The sequence below is a fragment of the Vipera ursinii genome (assembly GCF_947247035.1).
Source record: "Vipera ursinii genome assembly, chromosome: 2".
In the NCBI taxonomy this organism is placed as follows: domain Eukaryota; kingdom Metazoa; phylum Chordata; class Lepidosauria; order Squamata; family Viperidae; genus Vipera; species Vipera ursinii.
The window spans coordinates 284,490,954-284,513,732 of NC_139513.1; the positions used below are offsets into that span (position 1 = coordinate 284,490,954).

The 22,779-nt window shown below is 52.9% G+C and overlaps 2 protein-coding genes across 2 annotated transcripts in view; one reads left to right on the forward strand and one right to left on the reverse strand.

The window, feature by feature from the left end:
* Nucleotides 1-11,241, forward strand: part of VCP (valosin containing protein) — a 34,595-nt gene extending 23,354 nt beyond the window's left edge. The window contains exons 10-17 of the mRNA XM_083354811.1: nt 3,903-4,015; nt 5,540-5,704; nt 5,821-5,943; nt 6,897-7,109; nt 8,543-8,851; nt 9,498-9,653; nt 9,772-9,926; nt 10,799-11,241. Coding sequence (XP_083210937.1) covers nt 3,903-4,015; nt 5,540-5,704; nt 5,821-5,943; nt 6,897-7,109; nt 8,543-8,851; nt 9,498-9,653; nt 9,772-9,926; nt 10,799-10,904 — 1,340 coding nt within the window. The 3' untranslated portion in view covers nt 10,905-11,241. The remainder of the gene's footprint in view (nt 1-3,902; nt 4,016-5,539; nt 5,705-5,820; nt 5,944-6,896; nt 7,110-8,542; nt 8,852-9,497; nt 9,654-9,771; nt 9,927-10,798) is intronic.
* A 4,162-nt stretch (nt 11,242-15,403) lies between these two features.
* On the reverse strand, nt 15,404-19,010 carry LOC310636589 (protein huluwa-like; the record flags this gene model as incomplete). Its single annotated transcript, XM_083356538.1, has 3 exons — nt 15,404-15,576; nt 17,840-18,053; nt 18,531-19,010. The coding sequence occupies 3 exons, from the start codon at nt 19,008-19,010 to the stop codon at nt 15,404-15,406; spliced, it is 867 nt and encodes a 288-aa protein (XP_083212664.1).
* Between the last annotated feature and the right edge of the window lie 3,769 nt (nt 19,011-22,779).

Consider the following 22,779-nt stretch of genomic DNA (forward strand, 5'->3'; position numbering starts at 1 on the left):
CTTAAAAACTTCCAGTGTTGGAGCATTCACAGCTTCTGGAGGTAGGTTGATTAATTGTTCTAACTGTCAGGAAATTTCTTCTTAGTTCTAGGTTGCTTCTCTCGTTGATTAGTTTCCATCCGTTGCTTCTTGTCCTGCTTTCAGGCACTTTGGGGAATAGCTTGACTCCCTCTTCTTTCTGGCAGCCCCTGAGATACTGGAACGCTGCTATCATGTCCCCCCTCGTCCTTCTCTTTATTAGACTAGACCAGACATGTCAAACACAAGGCCTGGGGGCCGGATTCGGCCCGCGAAGTGGTTTCATGTGGCCCGCGAAGCCATCCTGGAAACAGTGAGGGAACGGCCCCCGCTGCCTTGGCCCTGGCCCAGAGACCCTCCTTCCACCAGAGACCCTCAGATCTGTCCCACTCCTGCCCAGGCCTCCATAGGCACCCTTGATGCAAACGATGTAGAGCTGGCCATGCCCACCCAGTAGGCCATGCCCACCCTGGCCATGCCCACACCCAGGCCATACCCACCCAGCCCCTTGAGGGCAACCGCGATGCTGATGCAGCCCTCAGTGAAATTGAGTTTGATACCCCTGGACTAGACATTCCCAATTCCAGCAGCCGTTTCTTATATGTTTTAGCCTCCAGTCCCCTAATTGTGTTCGTTGCTCTTCTCTGTACTCTTTCCAGAGTACCGTATTTAGTACCGTATTTCCCCCGAGAATAAGACTTAACCGGAAAATAAGCCCTAATGTATCTTTTGGAGCAAAAAATTAACATAAGACCCGGGAAAATGTGGCGTGTGGCTCTTCTGAGCTGGAAGGAGGATAACTGGAATTCTCTCTGGTGGACCCCTTTCCGTGGGTTCCATGGGGGAAAGATGGCCGTCTTTAGTCAGTTTAGTCGGGGGGGCGGCTTTTCTACTCTTCACCTAGGACACAGGTCGGCAACCTGCGGCTCCGGAGCCGCATGCGGCTCTTTGAGCCGTCTCTTGCGGCTCCCAGCCGCCCGGTGCGCGCGCACCTCTTCCAACGGGCAGTGGTGCGCGCGCACCTCTCCAAATGGAGAGTGGCACCGCCCGTTTGGAGAGGTGCACGCGCACCTCCCCGAATGGGCGGAGGTGCGCGCGCACCTCCCCAAACCTTTGGATAGGTGCGCGCGTACCTCTGCGCGAATGGGCAGCGGTGCCGCTCTTTCAGGAAGCCCGCCGCGGCCCGTCTGTGAAGCTGCCGAAAGCGGCAGCTTAGCAGAAGGGCCGCGGCAGCTTCCGCAAAGAGCGGCGCCCCTGCCCATTCCGAGAGGTGCGCGCGCACCTCTCCGAATGACCGGAGGTGCGCGCGTACCTCCGCGCGAATGGGCAGCGGTGCCACTCTTTCAGGAAGCCCGCCGCGGCCCGTCTGTGAAGCTGCCGAAAGCGGCAGCTTAGCAGACGGGCCGCGGCAGCTTCCGCAAAGAGCGGCGCCCCTGCCCATTCCGAGAGGTGCGCGTGCACCTCTCCGAACGACCGGAGGTGCGCACGTACCTCCGCGCGAATGGGCAGCGGTGCCGCTCTTTCAGGAAGCCCGCCGCGGCCCGTCTGTGAAGCTGCCGAAAGCGGCAGCTTAGCAGACGGGCCGTGGCAGCTTCCGCAAAGAGCGGCGCCCCTGCCCATTCCGAGAGGTGCGCGCGCACCTCTCCGAACGACCGGAGGTGCGCACGTACCTCCGCGCGAATGGGCAGCGGTGCCGCTCTTTCAGGAAGCCCGCCGCGGCCCGTCTGTGAAGCTGCCGAAAGCGGCAGCTTAGCAGACGGGCCGTGGCAGCTTCCGCAAAGAGCGGCGCCCCTGCCCATTCCGAGAGGTGCGCGCGCACCTCTCCGAACGACCGGAGGTGCGCACGCACCTCTCGGAATGGGCAGGGGCGCCGCTCTTTGCCGAAGCTGCCGCGGCCCGTCTGCTAAGCTGCCGCTTTCGGCAGCTTCACAGACGGGCCGCGGCGGGCTTCCTGAAAGAGCGGCACCGCTGCCCATTCGCGCGGAGGTACGCGCGCACCTCCGGTCGTTCGGAGAGGTGCGCGCGCACCTCTCGGAATGGGCAGGGGCGCCGCTCTTTGCGGAAGCTGCCACGGCCCGTCTGCAAAGCTGCCGAAAGCGGCAGCTTTGCAGACGGGCCGTCGCCATCAGGCAACCGGGAACCGGTTCCATCTCATTTTTTAAAAAATGGCAGCCGCGTGCGTCCGCGCATGCGCAAAAAACCTTTTTGCGCATGCGCGTGCATGGACACACGCACGCGGCTCCCTCTTTTTTTAATTTGTGATGGAACCGGTTCCCAGTGGCTCTTTTTCTTTTTTAGGTTGCCGACCCCTGACCTAGGAGGTCTCCCTTCAGCCCAGCCCCGGGGAGAAAAAGGCAGGCAGCTGCTTGGGATTGCTCTGCTGGAGGTCCAGAGATGCAGGATGTGACCTGCCTTGCTTAAGATTTTAAAGAGAAATCCCGTTATAAAATCAGGGAAGCCAAATTTCTAGGTATAAAAAAGAAATGTTTTGGAAAAGGAGGATGTAAAAGGGGAAAAAAAAAGATAAAGCAACAACCGCACATAAAGAGAATTCTAACTCCGTTTAGCAACGCTAATATTTATTGCTTCCTTGAAGAGGCTGTTGGGTGTCGGTTGGAGAGGGAGAGCCTACTCCAATGTCCGTAGGCCGCCCTTCCCTCTTACTCCTCCTCAGGTTTCTAGAACCCGGGAATCTGCCCCATTGGGGAGGGTCCATCTGGTGAGGCCTCTCGGCTTGAGGTCAGTGTATCAGGTGCTTCAGGGGCCCTAGTTGCCCCATAGCAAAATGGGTGGTGGTGGCATCACCATTTCTGAACTCTTGATCACTTCAGACCTATCCACGATGTATTTAGCGACCAGAATTTTTTGGGTCTCACTGTATTTGTACCCCATTCCTCGCGGCGTTTGGGCAGGTGAGGCATCAGAGCAGATTAAATTTTTTTTTAAAAAAAAGAGAATGACAATGATGTCATCCAGAAAAAGTGGACAATACATTGCAGTGGCCCACGGCTGCCATGAGCTGCCTTTTGACAAGGAAGTGATCCAATCAAAGCAAAGAAAAACGGGCGTCCAGATCGTGTCTCACCTTCATTCAAAAGGGAAGACCAGATCAAATGTATGCGCCCCCCCCCCTCACCCATTGTGCCGGGGTACCAGTTTGGCAGGGACCAGACCACAAACTCCCCAATCACAGTGTGACTGCCCTGGAGGGCCTGGAGGCCACAAATGGCTCTGGCTGTTTCCACCCCCAGCCTTGAGAAGGAAGTCCAGGAGCATCAGCTGCTAGTCGGTGGTCACGCCAGCAGCAAACCTGGATTGCCAGTGGTGGCAAACGGGCAAAGAGAGGTGCTTGGGAGACATCATCATCAATCTTGGAAGGGACCTTGGAGGTCATCTAGTCCAACCCCCTGCTCAGGCAGGAAACACTATACCATTTCGGACAAATGGCTGTCCAGTCTCTTCTTAAAAACCTCCAGTGTTGGAGCATTCACCACCTCTAGAGGCAGGTTGTTCCACTGGTTAATTGTTCTAACTGTCAGAAAGTTTCTCCTTAGTTCTAGGTTGCTTCTCTCCTTGACTAGTTTCCATCCGTTGCTTCTTGTCCCGCCTTCTGGGGCTTTGGCATGCACAGAATGAGGCTCATAGCTGGCCACTGTCCAAGCTGCAAGAGGCCTTCCTGAGTGGGGGATCTGGAGCTATCCCCAAAGGCTGTAAAGCTTCAGTCCTTCTTTCTCCCCCCCACCCCGTGTGTGTGTCAAGACGGCGGTGTGGAGTCTCAGCTGAGCCTGGTCTGAGCCCTGCTGGTCTGTCAACTCTTGGACGCTGCAGAGGGCGGGTCTGTCCAGGCAGACGGAAAGGTGACGGTTGCTCTTGGTCCCCTGCAGGTCGTTTTGACAGGGAGGTGGACATTGGCATCCCCGACGCTACCGGCCGCCTGGAGATCTTGCAGATCCACACCAAGAACATGAAGTTGGCTGATGATGTGGATCTGGAGCAGGTGGGTTGCTTTGTTGGTTTGTTTTCCTTCAAAATTGTAATTAGAACGTTGCAATGCAAAGTTAGTAGCAGGTCACGATAATAGCGATCAAACAATCATGCCAAAATGTGAGGTGGGTTCATTTAAAATTATTATTTTCCTCCCTCCTTCCCTTTTTTTCTCTCCCTCCCTCAAGGCATCAAACATTATCTAATACTCCTTCCTCCTCCTATTTTCCCCACAACAACCCTGTGAGGTGGGTTATGCTGAGAGTGCCTGGCCAAAGTCACCCAGCTGGCTAAAGCCGTTGCTCGGGCTCAGATTCTCTCGGAACCACGTGAAATGAGACCGTGCATGGCAGTTAACGCTTAATGGTGCTAAAAGCTATTATTGCTTACCTAAATTCCCTCCCCTTGGGAGCTTAAAGCGCTGATCTTGTGCTGGAACCGTTGTGATGTTAGTCGTGAACCTCCACAGGATTAGAAGAATGAGGAAGACAGTCCTTTATTTGTTGTTGTTAGCTGCGAAGTCGTGTCCGACCCATCGCGACCCCATGGACAACGTTCCTCCAGGCCTTCCTGTCCTCTACCACCTTCTGGAGTCCATTTAGGCTCACGCCTCCTGCTTCAGTGACTCCATCCAGCCACCTCATTCTCTGTCGTCCCCTTCTTCTCTTGCCCTCAATCTTTCCCAGCATTAGGCTCTTCTCCAGTGAGTCCTTCCTTCTCATTAGGTGGCCAAAGTATTTGAGTTTCAACTTCAGGATCTGGCCTTCTAAAGAGCAGTCAGGGTTGATCTCCTCTAGGACTGACCGGTTTGATCGCCTTGCAGTCCAAGGGACTCGCAGGAGTCTTCTCCAGCACCATAGTTCAAAGGCCTCAATTCTTTGGCGCTCAGCCTTTTTTATGGTGCAACTTTCACTGCCATACATTGCAACTGGGAAGACCAGTCCTTTATTTAGCCCGGGAATAGTTTTGGGCTGTGCATTGCAGTTCTTAAAGGGAGGGGTCGTCTCCACCAGAAAGCGTCCCACACCACCATTGAGAATGGTCAGTTTCCTGGGTGGATGGGCCCCCATTTTTCTTAGTTGCATCTAGCTCCTTTTGTCTCTCCTGCCCCAAGACCCACAGGCCTGGCCCTTACCTAGATCTGTAGGTGGAAAAAGTGAAGTGAGTTACGAATGTGGCGGCAGGTATGAGACAACGAAGCCAGGAACTGACTGATGTGAAGGAAACGGCCAGAAGAGGGAGCACAAGACCAGTAGAATTTGAGAGTTCTCAAACTGGGTCAAGCCTGACATTTTACACGGCAGATTTCTGCACTTGGCGTTCTCAGAAATACTTCGCCGAACGGGGCTAAATCTCGATGAATTGCCTTGTCCAAAGCCAGAGAGCATTTCAAGGAGCATCTCTGCTTACCTGGGTGTCAGTGAGGGCCGAGTGAGCCTAGGCCTCGTCCTGGATCCCTTCCTTCCGGTGGAAGAAGCCGGATTCCACTTTCTCCAGGCAGGAGCGGATGCTTACCTCTCTTCCTCCTCTGCTTCAGGTGGCCAATGAGACCCACGGCCACGTGGGAGCTGACTTGGCCGCGCTGTGCTCAGAGGCGGCCCTGCAAGCCATTCGGAAGAAGATGGACCTGATTGACCTTGAAGATGAGACTATTGATGCTGAAGTGATGAACTCTCTTGCAGTTACCATGGATGACTTCCGGGTAAGACAGTCGTGGGGTGGGGTGTGTTTTTTTTTCCCCTTTCTCGATCCGGAGCGACTGCCCTGATCAAACATAGCCACACGTTCTCTCCCTCCTCGTCTCTTTGCAAATACCAGTGGGCTCTAAGCCAGAGCAATCCCTCAGCACTGCGCGAGACCGTAGTGGAAGTCCCACAGGTGACCTGGCAAGACATCGGAGGCTTGGAAGACGTCAAGCGGGAACTGCAGGAGCTGGTTCAGGTGAGACCGTTTTGTGCCATTTCCTCAGCTGCTTGCTAGCTGGAGGTTGCAGCAGAGACCATGGGGTCAGAGTCTGCTTTTTTTCCCTCTTAGCTGTTAAAAGCATATGTTCTTAAAAATTAGTCTCAGTTTTGAAAGAGTTGGTAAGTCTTATGTTTTCAATGGTTCTGTTTTCAGGGCCTGTGAAATCATTAGAGAAATTTAAGATCCCCCTGTTTGTTGATTTCTGTTGACTGCGTAAGGCCACCCAACTCTATAACAAGACTTTGTGATAAACATAAAAAACAGTTAAAAACCCAAATGTCTTGAAGAAAAGCAAAAAATAAAAGACAGTTACACAAGACCCCCACACGCACGCACGCACACACACACACACACGCTTTGAGCCTGGGGAAAAAGCCAGGATTTCAGAGCCCTTTGGAACACAGCCAGGCCCTGTGATATGAGCTTTTGGCTGGGTATACTCCCACCTTAGCCAAAAAAATAGCTATTGAGCTGTTTTAAAAGCGTTTGTCAACGTCAGATTGGGGGCTGTAGTAGCTAAATTCCAGAAGAGTAAATTAATGGGTTCAGCTGCAGAATTATTTTGATGCTTGTTACATTCATCATAACATGGTTTACCTTCTGCTTCATCTTTAAATCACCTACCTCTAGTGTGTTTGTTGTAAACGTGAGACAATAGCTTGTGATTTTTGCTGACAATGGCTGCAATCATTAGTAGAAGTGGGATCTACACACTGATGGGAGGGAGGATAAAGGTTGCATGCCATCCAGAGCCACTTTCCAGGAGATGAGCGGCCGTATAAATAAACAGTAGTTTTGAACTAGTTTTACTGTCCTTGGTTTGATCTGATTTATCCTGCCGGAAGCCACGGGCAGGCGATTTTGGTGTCCAAATTGTTCTCTTTCCCTATCTCCTCTTGGAGCTGACATTGAATCCCTTCCTTCTCCAGTACCCAGTGGAGCATCCTGACAAATTCCTTAAGTTTGGCATGACCCCATCTAAAGGGGTTCTCTTTTATGGGCCCCCTGGCTGTGGTAAGACCCTGCTAGCCAAGGCCATTGCCAATGAATGCCAGGCCAATTTCATCTCCATCAAGGGCCCAGAGTTGCTCACCATGTGGTTTGGAGAGTCCGAGGCCAACGTGCGTGAGATCTTTGACAAGGTGAGTCTCCGCTTTCTCCTCTTTCTCCCCCCCCCCCATTTCACTTGGAGGTCTCAGTGCAGCGCTTGGTGATAATGACCCAGGTCACCTAGGCCAGGGGTTCCCAACCCCTGGTCTGTGGAACCGGTACCGGGCCGCAGCATGCCAGCAACCGGTCCGCACAAACAAACAAAGCCCCATCCGCAAGATGCAGGCAGCACACAAAACCACGCCCCCTCTGTTCTGCGGAAAAACCCCTCTCCACAGAACCGGTCCCTGGTGCCCAAAAGGTTGGGGACCTCTGGCCTAGGCAGAAGCAGGCATCGATAAGAGTCCTTCATTGCCCTGTTTAGCTGCCCCAGCGAACGGTTGCTGTCCAATGGACCCACACATCCCTGAAGGCAGCCACCCTCAGTCCCACAAACCCAAGCCGGTCAACAACCAAAGCCAATTTGCAAAGGCAGGAAGGAAGTCCAAAGAGAAAGTGCACACTCGCAGGGCAAGGTCCACAGGGCAGAGGCAAGGCTCAGGCAGAAAGAAGAGTCAAGGCTGAGTTTTCCTAAAGCCGGGGTAGTGCAGGCCAAAGCAAACAATTGTTCCTGGCAAAAGGCAGATTCCCCACAGCTTCTCCTCAAGCCAGCCCACACCAGGTGTTCCTTGTGGGGCGGGGTGAGGTGACCTTTATCTGGAGTAGCCTTGCAGCCCTCCTTTGAGCTTGCCTCTTCTCTACTCTCCGTGTCCTTGGATTGAGTGGGGGAGGCCTCTGAACACCACTGCCTGTCAGCAGCCGATCCTCCTTCATGTCTGTGAGCGCAGGCAGCTCTCCCTCCCATCAGCCGCCTCCCCCAGTGCCTGAGTGGCCTGGGACACCATCATCCTCAGCCCCTGGCCTCTCCAAGCATGCCGAGGGAGATGTGCCATCCCTGTCAAAAGGTCCCAGTTCCTCCTCTGACCCAGGATTCATTGCCTCATTGTTAATTAATCCCCTAACCCCCCCCCCCCCCAAAAAAAATCCTTGGGAGCTCTGTGCAACATTTAAATAATTGTAAAGAGTTCTAGCTTTGGTTTTGTTTTGTTTTGTTGGAAACTGAAAAAGTCCAACATACCATCTTTGTACCTGCAAGTACTGCCTACCTCAGGCTTCTCCGAGGTAGGGGCATCACGGTTGCTCCGATGACTGTAGGGATGTATCCAAACGTTTGCAGGGAATCTGGAAATTATGAAACTGGCCAGCAGTTTCTAAGTCCTGGAGGTTTCAGGGATAAGAGTGAGAGAACAAAGAAAATAGCAGAGCTTTTGAGGTTGTGGCCCCTGAAGACCAACAGCGATAACCGTTGCCAGGAAGTCTGAGCCCTTCGGGGCCTGGCGCAATCGGCAACCAGCCCATTACAGCACCCAAGCCGAGGTGACCTCTTGTGCATTGCCAACTGATGCCCGTGTCCTTTCCTCGGCAGGCCCGCCAAGCCGCTCCCTGCGTGCTGTTCTTTGATGAGCTGGATTCCATCGCCAAGGCCCGCGGTGGGAACATTGGTGATGGTGGCGGCGCCGCTGACCGAGTGATCAACCAGATCCTCACAGAGATGGATGGCATGTCCACCAAGAAGAACGTTTTCATCATTGGTGCGACCAACCGGCCAGACATAATTGATCCGGCTATCCTGCGCCCTGGGCGCCTGGACCAGCTCATCTACATTCCTCTGCCAGATGAGAAGTCTCGTGTGGCCATCCTCAAAGCCAACCTGCGGAAATCACCTGTCGCCAAGGCAAGTGTGTTTGTGTGTGTGTGTGTGAGAGAGAGAGAAAGGACTGTCTGTGTTTAATTTCAGATCCTGATTTGGCTTTAATACCTATTCAGAGGAGTAGAACAATTCTTTGAGAATCCTCGAGAAGGCAACGCTTCCTCTTTTTCCCCCTTCACTAAGCTTAAGCCCAACATGAATCTTGGTTGTAAATCAGTAGTAGCAGTCAGCAAACAGGAATCCTGAAGCCCTTTTAAAGGCAATCTTTGCAGAGACTTCTGAGCTGCAGCCAGCCAGGTGGCCGGCCGGCCAGCCTCTGTGCAGGTGAACAAGGCACCTTCCTTGTTTTCCAAGGTCTGGTTTTCTTCTGAGGCCCTGGTAACCCTCTCCTGTCTTTTACTCCGTTGGTAGAATCTTAAGAGTTGAGCCATGCCCAGCACTACTGGAAGAGTTTCAGTTCCCCGTTGCTCACAGCTGTAGAAAAGAGATTGTTAAAATGTGCTCTGTATCTCCTACAGTTGCAGCTGTTGTTATTATTATTATTACTTAAATTTCTCTTATTTTTCCCTGGAGTACTGTTTCTTGTTCATGAGGCCGATGAATAAAAGCCAGCCGTCAGCAGGGACTTGATGGGCATATGCGAGACGTGGGAATTTTCCTTGTCTTCCAGGATGTGGATCTGGAGTTCCTGGCAAAAATGACCAATGGCTTCTCAGGGGCTGACCTCACAGAGATTTGCCAGCGAGCTTGCAAGCTGGCCATCCGCGAGTCGATTGAGAGCGAGATCAGACGGGAACGAGAGAGGCAGACCAACCCCTCGGCCATGGTGAGCGGCTGCTCCTGGGTGAGGCCTTGCAGCCGGGGGAGGTCCGCCCTCTGGTATTCAAGGATTGGATACCTTCCCGGGTCCCCTGATGCTAACAGCCAAACTTTCTCTGGTTTAGGAGGTCGAAGAGGACGACCCAGTTCCCGAGATCCGTCGGGACCACTTTGAGGAAGCCATGCGCTTTGCCCGCCGGTCAGTCAGCGACAACGACATCCGCAAATACGAGATGTTTGCACAGACTTTGCAGCAGAGCCGTGGCTTTGGCAGCTTCAGGTACGCTGAGGCGTGTTTTGGGAACCTGCCTTTATGGGGCATCTCACCTGGCATCTCAACAGCCAGTGCCCTCTCCTCTCCTGCCCCTCCTCCTCCTGAACACCCTCAGTCAGCAGGGGATAATGGGGAGGGATTCTCTTTGTGGGTGGCCAAGCCAGGTGCCTGCTGGTCTGGACATCCATAACTTTTAACAGGCAACCAGATGAGGTTCTCCTCTGCTTTCTGCTCACCTGCTTCCTAGATTTCTGTCTCACGTATTCTCCAGGTAGTGTCCTTGGTGCTCCCTCTTCCAGTTTTTTACTAAAAGAGTTGAGTGAAATAAGTTGGGATTCCTGGCCCGAACCCTCCCGGTTATCCCCCCACCTCATGGCCAAGGGGGCCTCTGAACCTGGCTCATCCTAGCTCCAGTCTCACTGCTTGATCAACACACGCAACTGGTTCTCTCGGCCTCTTATCATCTCCCAGTTCAGTGCTCCCAGTTTCTTTCCATATCTCTAATTGCATCCGGAGATTCCCCACTCCACCCCCGGTTCCTTGAGGTCTACACAGAACAGGGGGTTGCATGAAAACAAGCAAGAACACCTCTTAAGTTGGAAGGAAGAGATCTAATAAACAAGAAAGGCTTTTCCTGCATTGGTCTGCCTCCCCTATGTGGGGCTCTCTGAACCTACTCTGAGCTTAGGAGAGTCTGTCCCGTAGTGGGGGATCCCTTTTGGCTTTCCAGATGTTGGCATCCGGCTTCTGTTATCTCCAAGCTCCAGCTCAGGAGTCATGGCTCCCCACATCTGGCCTGAAGTCCAGTTGTTCTTATGACTGCTCACCTGCTTTCTCTCTCCCCCGCCCCCCCCCCCTTGCTCTGCTTCTCCTGGCAGATTCCCGTCAGGTAACCAAGGTGGTGCTGGACCCAGCCAGGGCACCGGAGGCAGCGGCGGCGGCAACGTTTACAGCGAAGACAACGATGACGATCTCTATGGTTAAGGTGCAGCCAGAGTGGACCAAACTCCAGAACAGGCCACATTGTACAGGGCGGTCCTAACGGCCAGCGGACTCCTGGCTTCTTCATTCCTTGGTCAGACTCATGTAGCTGCGTCTCAGGCTCTCTTAAGCTGAGCCTGCTGTAAATGTAAGGCGGTCGGTTGGTTGGCTGGTTTGGTTGGAAGGTAGGCAGGCAGTTGGAGGAGGAGGAGGGGAACTGACTTCTGGGAAATTTTCTGTTCTAGTTTTATGGCAGAATCAGCAGCTTTAGCAACGGGTGCAACAATAGCCTGTAAAAAAAAAATTGATAAAAACCCACAAAAATAAAAAAGTCCCATAACTTCAAGCTGGCCTAGATGTTGTTCCTTTGTTCCCGATTAAACTCGTTTGGCAATCTCTCCTCCCCCCTTGGGGGAAGATGGAAATAGACTTTGGAGCTTTTCCTCCAAGGCCACCCAGTTCCTCTGGTGACGCCTTCCACAGAGGAAACGGGAGCTGCTTTTCCGTGGGCAGGACGTGGCTGTGTGGTTTGTGCTTCAAGTACTTCCTCGAGGAAGAGCCTTCCTCTGCTGTGCCGGCCTCTTCCTCCTGCCCTCCCGCTGGGCTTTGCTGCTTTTCTCCTACCTGCATTTGGTGTGTGTGTGTGTGTCCCTGCTGCTTGTCTAGGGAGGGTCTCCGTCCTCCATACCTGGGTTGTCCCTCAGGTGCCTTTCCAAAAGGCAACTGGACTTTCTTGGATTGTGGTTTCTTTTTTTCCTTGAGAACATTCCACTTCTCAGCCAAGAAGCTTTTTCAGAGTTAGAACTGAAGAAACGTCTTGGGTGAGAAGTGAAAGATCTTCAAAGAGAAACAACAACAACAAAAAAAAACAAAATCCAAAGTCCAGCATGGGATGTATCTACTGCTTAGGCTTTACGTGAAGCTCACTGGCCTCATCAGGTCTTCTTCTTTTGCTTTGGATGAAGGTCTGACGTGAGAGCTTTGTCTGAGCAGCTCGCCTGCTCCTTTTTTCACACCGCACTATCTGTTGGGGGTACGGCTCTTCCCTCGAAGGCCTCCGAACGGGAACTCAGTCAACTCACTTTAGTTAACCTTCATCCCAGTGCTGGCCTGTTACTGACTTGATGCATGATTCACTTGAAGCATGTGGAGAAATTAAATGTGTTCTGGGAGAGCTTGAATAGAAGACGCTCCCAGTGGTTGTGTACCCTCCAAAGCCCAGAATCACAAAACGTTAAATGTAGGATGTGACTAAGTGTGCTTAATAGTCTTCACACAAAACCCTTTTTAATGTTGGAGTTCTTAGAAAAGGCTGGAACTTCACAGAACACAGCTCTGGAGCAGGAGCTGGGTGCAATTAACGAGAGGCTGCCCCCCCTCATTATCTCCTGATTTAAATTCTTCTTTTTGTATTCACCCTTTGTCGGTCAATGGACGCATTCCACCCACAGGCCAATTATCCTAATTTCAGTAACTCTCTTAATGGCGCTCCGTGTTTTTATTTGTATTTATAATGTATTTTTCTGAAGAACCCTAAAGTTGATGTGAGCCTCAGAGCTTTGTACTATACAGAGGAAGATGGCTGCAGAGCAGAAAGTTTGCACTACGGCTTTCTTCATCCTGAAGAAGGGCTGAAGCTGGCCTGGTTTTCCCTTTTCTAACAAACACAGTCAAAGGATGGAAACTGAGGTGCAGCTCTAGCCCGCGGTGAACGTTGTCTTCTGATCCCCTCACAAAGATGGCTTGCATACCTTAGGCTTATCCCTGGCTTAACCACGGCTTGATTTCATTGGTAAAGAGAAGCACTAAGCACTGGTTTGCAAGCCCCATGGTGTCCGAGACCACCGTGGGGTTTGGAATCATTTGTTTTATGTCTTTGATTTATAGCGCTGTATAGCCTTTCTGCCCCACCAGCAGGGCTCCTTCGCATGGGGTGGGCATCCCATGTCGTGCCTTAAGCGAGGAGGCCAGTCTGTACGGCTGTTTGGCTGTGGCCTCTTCAGCAAAACTCTGGATGTTTCCGGTAAACTGCCTCTCTGGCTGTCAGGTGGCTAAACATCTTCAGCAAATCCCAAGTCAAGACGCTTATCCGATTTGACGTTTGTTGCAATCAAACCTCCTGTCTGGATTGAAATAAGTTCAGGAATAGGGACCCTCGTTCCCACCCAGACCCCCCCCCCCCTCCCCTCTTTCCTTCCAGTGTTGATTGGCTGCCTGGGTCTCTGGGAAGGAGAGCCTCTTCCTGAGGCTGCTGCTGTTTTAACTTCGGATTTACAGGGTGGAAAACTCTTCCGGGAAACCTGGTGTAGCAAATGAGTTTGGGTTCTAGGCATCGACCAGTGGAACTATGTAATCTATACCAACACAGGCTGACTTCACGCTGAAACTAAGCCACCCATGATCTCTCTACACTGGCTGAACTCAGATGTCTTTCCAAACCAAACATAGCAAGATTGCCGAAGTTAGGGGAATATCATGGCTGCACACTCCTGACTGAAAGGTGCGGGGACGGTTAAGGAGCTCAAGACCATGCCTGAAGTGAGGGGTTGCTCTTTCCACAAGCTCTGTAGCTGTGGGTGTCTCATGCGGACACACGAGGTTTTGGCAGATAGTTACAGCTGACTTCACACCACATGCTGGGACATCGTATGGTTTGTTCTGGGCTCTGCCCATTGTAATCTTTTTTTCCTGTACAAGCCATCCTTAAAACAGTGAATGAAAAGAGCTAGCCGTTCCCTCTGGAAAACTCCCAGAAAACGGGATGGGAGGGGGGGATCCTTTAGAGTGGAATGTCATGGTTTTTGCAATTTAGACGCTGATGTGAGCCTCTAGCATTTCGGATAGCAGCTCCGTTTAGCGCACCGTCTTCCGTCAGTTTGCCAAAGCTGTGTATGTTTTCTTTTGTCGTGCAGTGTTTTTGCTCGCAGGATCTGTGTGTAGGCTTCCAGGAATAGGAGCCCTTTTGAGATGACGAAGCTTGCCAGAATTCAAATGAAGCGCAAAGATTTTGCCAAAATGTTGTCAGTTTTTTCCTAGGTTTTATTCAGTTCACTTAGAAAATATTTCTAAGAGGTACATCAAAGTTCCTCTCTGCATACCTTCAGGTATTCAGTTGCAGTTCACCTTTCAAAGAGTATTTGAACCACCTGCAATGTATGTGTGTTCAGCATTTCTTTAACATTATTATTTAATGCCCTGTTTTTAAAGATCATGATCCTTCCTTTTGAACCTAAAATTGACAGCGCTAGTATGTTTTCTTCTTTCCACCAGAGCTTGCTAGGAGGGGAAAAGCTACGCTAGATAAGAGAATGGTGGTATTGATTTAGCCAACCTATTGGGGAGAAAACCCCACACTAAAACATAAATTTGACAGATAGTTCGAGAAATTAGGAGGTTCGGGTCACACTCTCCTACCTTCTCAACCAGGGGTCTTCAAACTTGGCCCTTTTATGACTTGTGGACTTCAACTCCCAGAATTCCTCAGCCAGCGTGCCTGGCTGAGGAATTCTGGGAGTTGAAGTCCACAAGTCATGAAAGGGCCAAGTTTGAAGACCCCTGTAATCTGAACAATCACTGGATTCTCGTCTTGCAAGTTTCATTCTTGCAACCTATTGCGTTCTCCTTAGCGCATCAACCTTTGTTATAACATGGCTGTTTTGTGGCCGTGTGTCTTGTGCACACCCAGGAAGACAGACCACAGACACAGAGGTTACATCAGCTCAGCCTCTGCTTTCATACACGTTTAAAAAGAAACCAAATGGAAGAGAAAAACTTCAGTTATCTTTAATAAACGCCGTATAAAATCAGCATCACGCGCTGCATCTGGGTTTGTATCCCACCAGCTCTCTCTCCTTGCAGCTCTTGCTTAGGCTTGTGCTGCTGCGCAGGATAATGAGCACCTGTGGGGTTGATTTGTGTCTCTTTCCGCATGCATCCATCCCTAGTGAGGAGTTCATCACTTTGGGTTATTGAGATTAGATGGGTGGCATTCTTGCTACGTTTTTCGATTCAGTGCTACCTAGCCGAGTGTCGGGGTGGGTCTTGTACTTGAAAAGACTGCGAAAACAGACTGTGATGAATGAAGTGGGCAGCCACACACCGGGAACGCTGAAAGTGTCCATATTTAGGCACAGAATTACTGTATAAAGCAGGGGAGGTATCCAACCCTGGCCACATTAAGACTTCAACTCCCAGAAATGCATGCCAGGTGAGGAATTCTGGGAGTTGGAAGTCCACAAGTCTTAACAGCGGCCAAGGTTGGACGCCCCTGGCATAAAGAGTGCAGATAGGTGTAAACGAAGCTTTTTGTGCTGTGAAAATACTCCCATTGGAGAGACATTCAACTGGTGCAGGAATTCTTTCCCACTAAGAGTGCAAGCCAGAGAGAGAGAGAGACAGACAACTAAAATCAATCAGCACAATCAATCCCAACAAGCCATCTCTCTTCCACACATACACACATATACAAAGCCCGGCAAAGACACCGTGTGCACTCTCCTGGGTTACAACCAGTACTGCTTGCTGCAGATGGGAGGCAGGGAGTGATGGAGCTGAGCTTTCCTCTTGTAACTGGGGTCATAGTAGTCCCACTCAAAGTGCTCCGCTTGCTGGGGATGCACAATGGGTGTGTTGGGGCTCCCTTCGCTGTCGGTTGACAAGATCCGGACAGAAATGCCTGCAGAGAGAGAGAGAGAGAAGCCGCCTCGTCATCCAGTGACTCTGCCAGCAGCCTCGTTATTTTATCAACCTACAGCCTACGTGGTTCTGTGTTATCCTCCAAATAGGAAGCCTTGATGTGGGCAAAACGTGCTAGCGATGCACGGGGGTGGTCTGCAGAATTACGAGGAGGAAGGAAAGAAATACAAAAAAAGACCCCGGGGGAGACCTCTCAGCAAGAGCCAGGCATTCCGTGTGCCAGGAGAAAAGGGGGCAAACGCGGCTGGTTGCCCCTCTGGATCCGTTTTGTTTTAGCTTTCCCTCTTCCACTCTGCTGTCCGTCTGGAAGGGTGTCCAAGAAGCCTTTTCTATACCCGGCTTCTCATATCCAGATGACGTATTTGTTGGCAGAGATGAGTACTACAGAGATGTTTTAAAAAAACACAACACCACCCTCCTTATGTCTCATCCCTCTTTATTAATCACCCTCTCTCTAGCGGAAGACAATCTGGTTCAGTGTTGGTAGATCTGTCATGAGCTTAAAGAGGTTTGGTGTCAGAAGCAATCACGTCCTTCAGCTGAAGCCGAGGAAGGCGGCCGCCTTCGAAATGTCAGAAGAATTACTAGCTCGGAAGACCAGGTTGTGGCCATCGCAGCTCAAACGGCCTTGGGTGAGCTGTCACAGGGAAGGAGATCCAACCAGGGCTGTTGAGTTGGGTTGGGCTGGTAGTCCCGTCAACGCCATCAGCCAACCTTCTAAGCCAGAATTTCTCAACCTCGTCAACTTTTAAGATGTGTGGACATCAACTCCCAGAGTTCCCTAGCCAGCATTCTGGGAGTTGACATCCATACAACTTCAAAGTTGACGAGGCTGAGAAATTGACTTGGTCTTCACAATGTGCTCAACTTAGTTCAAAAAGGGTTGTGTTTGTATAATACCTAAACCTAACCAGGGGCCCATTTTGCCTTGTAAATAACAAGACAAGCTGTGGCCAAGCCCGACAGCTCAGGACCCTTTTCCGAACACCAGTGGCATGGTCAAGCTCTGCCATGCCTCTTGTGGCCTCTCTGACCTGGCAGAGACCTATGAGGTCGGGGAGACTTGTGGGTACTCCCCAGATGATAACGTTGGGACAAGGGTTTTGTGAGAAGTGCTCAGTTCCTTTTAGACCCCTGAAGATTCTGACTTAGGAATTCTGACTTCAAATATGGTGGTAATTTTGTCTGCGTGGGTCACTTGACACCTTAGGTCAGGGGTAGGCAACCTTGGCTCTTATGACTCGTGGACTTCAACTCCCAGAATTCCTGAGCCAGCTATGCTGAGGGAAAAGGGAGAGGTTTCCAAGCTGAGCCGTGCTAGCTCAGGAATTCTGGGAGTTGAAGTCCACGAGTCATAAAAGAGCCAAGGTTGCCTCCCCCTGCCTTATGTCATACCTAGACATGGTGAACCTCATACACACTGGCCACTCAGCTGACCCTAGGTGCACACGAATGAAGGCAAATATGTGTGTCCCAGGAAAAAGTTGCAGGATCCCATCTGGATCGGTCACTGGGACCAGAGATTTTGTCTTCTGAGTTTTTGGACTCATGCTGGAGCCCATCCTCGAGGAACTCCTCTAGCAGTGCGTGTACTGTTCTGTGTGTGGCATTTATAGTGCCCGTCGTAAGTGGCTTTTTAGCTGTTGATTAAAGTGTGTTGATGGCTGGCTTTTAAATCATTAGCTGTCCTTCTGTTGCCCAGCCTTGGCCTTCTAAGTACTTTATAGGCTGGTAGTAAATCAGTACGCCTGCTGACTGAGAAGGGGCCCATTTCCCAGACTTCAATCACTTCCCTGGCTGTTTTTGTGCCTGCTCATCCAACAATCTTAATAGCTGCAAAATTGAATGCGTTTCCTTGTTCAGTGGGGCCACCTGACCCTTTCTCCCACCCCAGACTGGGGCTTCTGCCTTATGGCCCCCCTCTTCACAGCCCTTGGATCAGCCTGTGCCGTGGCTGTGCTGCTCTGAAGCTCACAAAGTCCTCTCTTTTCCCTCTGCCTTTCCTTCGGAGTCCATTAATTGCTGGCCTCTGGAAAAGGGGACGCAGCCAGTCTGGATGAACTCAGCCATCTCCTCCAGGAGGACCCTCTTGTGGGCATGACCCATGGCTTTGAAGCCCACCCCCCCTCCTCAGATTCCTTTCCAACTCATCTGCTGCCTTTGAGGCACTCGGGGGGCCAAGAACCCGGACCCACCAGAAGCAGCTCATCATCTCATCCCCTCTTGGCGCCCCCCCCACTCACCCGCACTGGCGCCAAAGTCCGAGTCGAGGCCAGGCCCTTGGGAGGCCGTGTAGTTGGCAGAGTTGAGATGGACCCTCCTGTCCCCAGGCCGGATGCTGCTGCCAAACTCAAAAGGCCCAGTGCCGGAATGGGTACCTGATGCCAACCGACGGCATCTACGGGGCTTCCTCTGGGTGCTGGTGTGGCAGCTGGAGAAGACCCTCTCCAGGACACCCTAGGGAGAAGGGAGCAAGTTGCCAAGGATCTCCCGGGATCTGTTCCCACTCTCACCAAGATCCCTTTGTTCACCCTGTTTTGGGCAGGAACAAGCGGACAAAAGGGGAAATTAACCAAGTCTCCCCCCCTCCATCCAGTCAAGGGACACTTTGGGTATTTTCCATCCCAAGCCTGGCTGTCCTGCCTTGAAGGAGGGGGAAGTGGAGCAGCATTTTAAGGGTTAGGGGTCTTAGAGGGGGGGTCCCATCAGTGGGCCCTTGATGACGGCAGGCTCCATTCCACAGCGAGGTCCTCAAAAGTCTTGCTGAGAGGTTGGAGGGGAAGCAAAGTCACCATTTAAGTAGGAGGTTCGACCCCCCACCCCACCCCCACCCCCCAACCATGGCTGGCTGGAGCTTGGCTGGGAAGAGGCAGCCCATTAAATCTGAAAGGAAGAGGCAAGAGGGGTCTCCGGAAAAAAACGCCCCCTACTTACCCCAGTGCTCGAGGAGGTGACGGGAGAGTTGGGGGGCACCAAGACGGGGTGCTTTTCCACGTCGGTGGCGGACGAACCGGCTGCCGCCGGCGGCGTCCCTCGCTCCAGCCGGAGCAAACGAGGGCTGGATCCGGGCAGGTAGGACACGGCCGCCCTCCTCCCGCAACAGGGCGCCCGCGGGCCAGCGGGGCCCGTCGGAGCTGCACCCCCGGTCTGCGCCAGCTGCCGCTTGCCCCTCCCGCCGGCCGGATCGTGCCCGAGCACGGCAGCCTTGGGGGCTCCCGGGAGGAGGCGCGGGGGCGTGGAGGAGCCCCGGGCGGCGCTGGGACCCCCCACCCTCCGGCACAGGCGCCAGCGCAAGAGGAGCAGCGCGCTGAGCAGGAGCAGGAGGAGCAGGCAGGGCAGCAGCAGCCCCAGCAGCAGGCGGAGGGAGCGCTCGAGGGCCGACACCTGGCCCGCCAGACCCCGCAGGGGCTTCATCGCGGCGCCGGTGAAACGGGCAGGGCCGGCCGGCCGGCCTTAAGGAGCCGCACCTGCGACGGCCGGAGATGGGATTCAGGTGCCGCTCGGGGCGGCTTAAAGGCGGATTGCTGCGCTCCCGGGAGAGCTTGACCGGCCCTGCCTGGGGAAAGCATCCGCGGGCCCCCCAGTTGTGGAGCCAGGCAAGCAGGCTGGCTGGCTGGCTTCGCCCCCTCCCCTTGCAGCTGATGGAAGCACCTGAGCCGGGCAACGGCCCCGTTGGGAGAGAAGGGGGAAGAATCTCCCACCAGCTGCCTGCAAAAGACAACCCGGAGAGCAACTGCCTCCCCCCCCCCCCCGCTGCCGAGACCAAGTAAAATCCTCGCGGGGCCTGCAAAATAAGCTTCCTCCAGCAGCCCCCGCCCCGCCCCGCTCCTTCACACTTTCTGGGGGCAGGAGGGGGAAGCCCCTTCCCCTTGTGTTTGGCCTGGCTACTCTACTATTGTAAGAGTTGTGGGCACTATGTTTAATCTCTTTTAATTTTTGTATTCTGTCTTTTAACATGTACTACTGCCCTGTTCACCGCCCTGAGTCCTCCGGGAGAAGGGCGGTATACAAATAAAATTAATAATAATAATAATAATAATAATAATAATAATAATAATAATAATAATAATAATAATAATAATAATAATAATAATCCCGGGAGGAGGCGCGGGGGCGTGGAGGCGCCCCGGGCGGCGCTGGGTACGATGGACTTATTTGCTGGGGGGGGGGGAAGGGATGAGAGAGGCTCCTGAGTAGCCCACCCCTATGATCCAGGGCTGGGGGCAAGTGGTGCCCAGCTGGAGGAATCCATGAGCCAGGAAGAGCATGGCTGTCAGAAGTGTTCCAGGAGAAGAGCCGCAGGCTCTGAGCCATCATCACACGTGGCCTCTAGCCAGGATAACAGCCAGAATAACTGTTTGCCAAGAGTCTATGGAGAGTCTCCGTCCACCAGGTCACGGCTGTCAAGGTGCTTTTTCCAACAGGAAACTGGACTTTCTTGAAAACGTTTCACTTCACATCCTAGAAGCTTCCTCAGTTCTCTTAAGTTACCTTTTGGGGGGGGAAAGCATCTTTGGGTGTTCGCTAAGAGCAGACGCCAAACTGGGTGGCACACACGCTTCCCTATCGGATTATTTTAAGATTGGTGATGCTTTTTTGGGGGTGCACAGTTTAATGAATTGGAGGAGCCCTTGAAGGGTTCAAAGTGTATTAGTTTAGCTAGGAACGTGCAGTGAGGGGGCCATCAAACCATTAATTAAAAGTTGGATTCAGCATTTTAAAATGAAATGGTGATTAAAAGTCCATGTGAAATGGTGTGTTTGAGGCCTTTAAAAGCCATGGTTACATGATCAACTGACTCATATTTATGACGGTCGCAGTGTCCCGAGGTCACGGGATCCCCTTTTGCGACCTTTTGACAAACAAAGTCAATGGGGAAGCCAAATTCACTTAACGACCGTGTTACTAAACAACTGCAGTGGTTTCACTTAACTGTGGCGAGAAAGGTAAAATGGGGTAAAAATCCCAACAAATGTCTTATTTGGCCACAGAAATGTTGACCTCAATTGTGGTCGTAAGTCAAGGATTACCTGTAGTGATGTCTTTGCAGAATCTCGACTGTGTGGTTCATTTTTGGAGGGTCTGTGGAGGAAGTCACAGGTGGTCCCCGTTTTATATAAAGCTTCACAGTTGTGCCTCTGCTTTATTTCATTTATAAATGTATTTTTAATTTGTGATGTATTTATTTGTTGCCTAGGCCTAATCCCAGGGAAAACACATTCATTTGGGGGATCATGGACTCCCACTGGTGGAGAAACCCTGCTACATATAACCCCCCTCCCCTTTTTATGCAGGGGAGATTGGTAGTGCAATCTCCAGCCAGACTGGAGGGAGATGTTGGGGTGTGGGTGTGTGTGAGCTTAGAGTTCTTGCACTACAGAAAATGGCTTCCTTCCTTCCTTCCTTCCTTCCTTCCTTCCTTCCTTCCTTCCTTCCTTCCTTCCTTCCTTCCTTCCTTCCTTCCTTCCTTCCTTCCTTCCTTCCTTCCTTCCTCCCTCCCTGTATGGAATCTCCAGCTTAAACCCCTCCAGGAGGGGTGGGGTGGGGGCAAGGGTAGAGTCCTTGCACTGCAGAAAGCAGTGTATTGAAGCCTTCCCAGGAACACGCTGCCAGCCTGGCGAGATTCTTCTAAGACATCTGACTAGCAATAAAAGGGTCTCCCGTTGAGATGCTTCCTGGCTGGTTCTGGCATCTTGTGCCTGAAAGAACCCCTCAGTGCTCGAGAAACACCTGGTCCCCCCAGCCGCCCTGACTGGAGAGGTGAATTCCTGGCTGGCCTGCCAGCTCTGCCTGGTGCCCTCAGGAGAACCTTTCTTGCCACAATCACAGTGTGCCAAGGGAGCCCCTCGCCCAGGAGCTACGGAGCATCCTCTTTCCTGGGGTCTGCAAGGAGGGCATTGGCACCTCATTCCATCGCCTTGGTGCCCTCATTTTGGATTGGCACAGACTCCTGCCCCCCCTCCCCCTGCTCTTCCAGTCTGGGTCACTGGGCTCCCCCACTACTCGGAGCCCTCTCTAACACCACCCCCCTTTTCCTTCCAGCACCACCAGCAGCTTCTTTGGCACCCACCTCCGACAGGGCTTGGTCTGGAGTTGTGATTGCGGGCCTGTGCCTTCCGTTGCCACCTCCTCTGCACCTCCCACAGCCTCAACCAGGTCAGCCCAGGAGAGGCTGAGTCACAGCGGCCCCTGCTTTGTCTGTCCCTGCAGAGACCCCCAGGGCCCTCTTTGTCTTGTCTGGACGCTGCATTTCTGGGGCTCGCCTGTGTCCTCCCCCCCCCCTCCCACATTTCCTCACTGGCAAATATGAGCAGCGCCAGCAACCCTTGTTTCCCGCACTCCCCCGCCCCCCCCAGTGCAGGAAAGACGCTTCTTCCCGCCCCCTCCCCAAATTGGAAGCTGCTTTTGGGCAGGGGATAAGGCGGCCTCCCTCCACCCCTAGCTACTCCTGCGTCGTCTCTGGTGTTTCCTTCACTCAGCCCTTCTCCCCGGGATGCCTGCCTAGCATCCCTCCAGGCAAGAGGTCCTCTGAGCATGGGCAGAATGCCTTCTTCTACCGCGTAATCCATTCTTCTTTTTTGGGGGGGGGGGAAGGGAGGGACCTTCCTAGTGGCACCACGGAATGATGAAAGCCTTCCGGGACGTCACGCCGGCAGCTGCTCCGCCATCTGGCACCCAGACAGGCGGGGAGCTGCCTTCCTGGAGGAGCCGCGTTCCCACGCAGCAGCGCAGCCTTGGCTCCCCCTCAGCTCCCGTCGCTCAGCCCCGGCTTCCGCCGCCCACCCGCGACCGGGCCCTGCAAGCTTTGCAAGGAAAGTGATCCCGCCAGACGCCTCTGCTTTACGCCGCCAGAGCACGGCAGGCACGCAGGCAGCTCGGCGATGCGCTTCCCCCGCGCGGCTCTGCCCACGACTTACGAAAGCCGTGCGTGGTGGGAATCAAGCACGGAGGGGAGTGTGTGGGGGGGGGGGAAGGCAAGCTGGTGGCTCTGTCTGTGGAGACACGCAGGCTGGAGACCAAAGCCAGCGCTTGTCCCCTCCCCCAAGCCGCTTCCTTCCCTCGAAGGGGGGGGGGTTTGACCTGGGGCAGAGCAGAAGGGGAGCAAAGCTGCCCCCCATCCCCTCTCTCACACACACACACCCCAGCTGGTTCCTGAAGAAGCTCAGGGGGGGGACACGGGCGC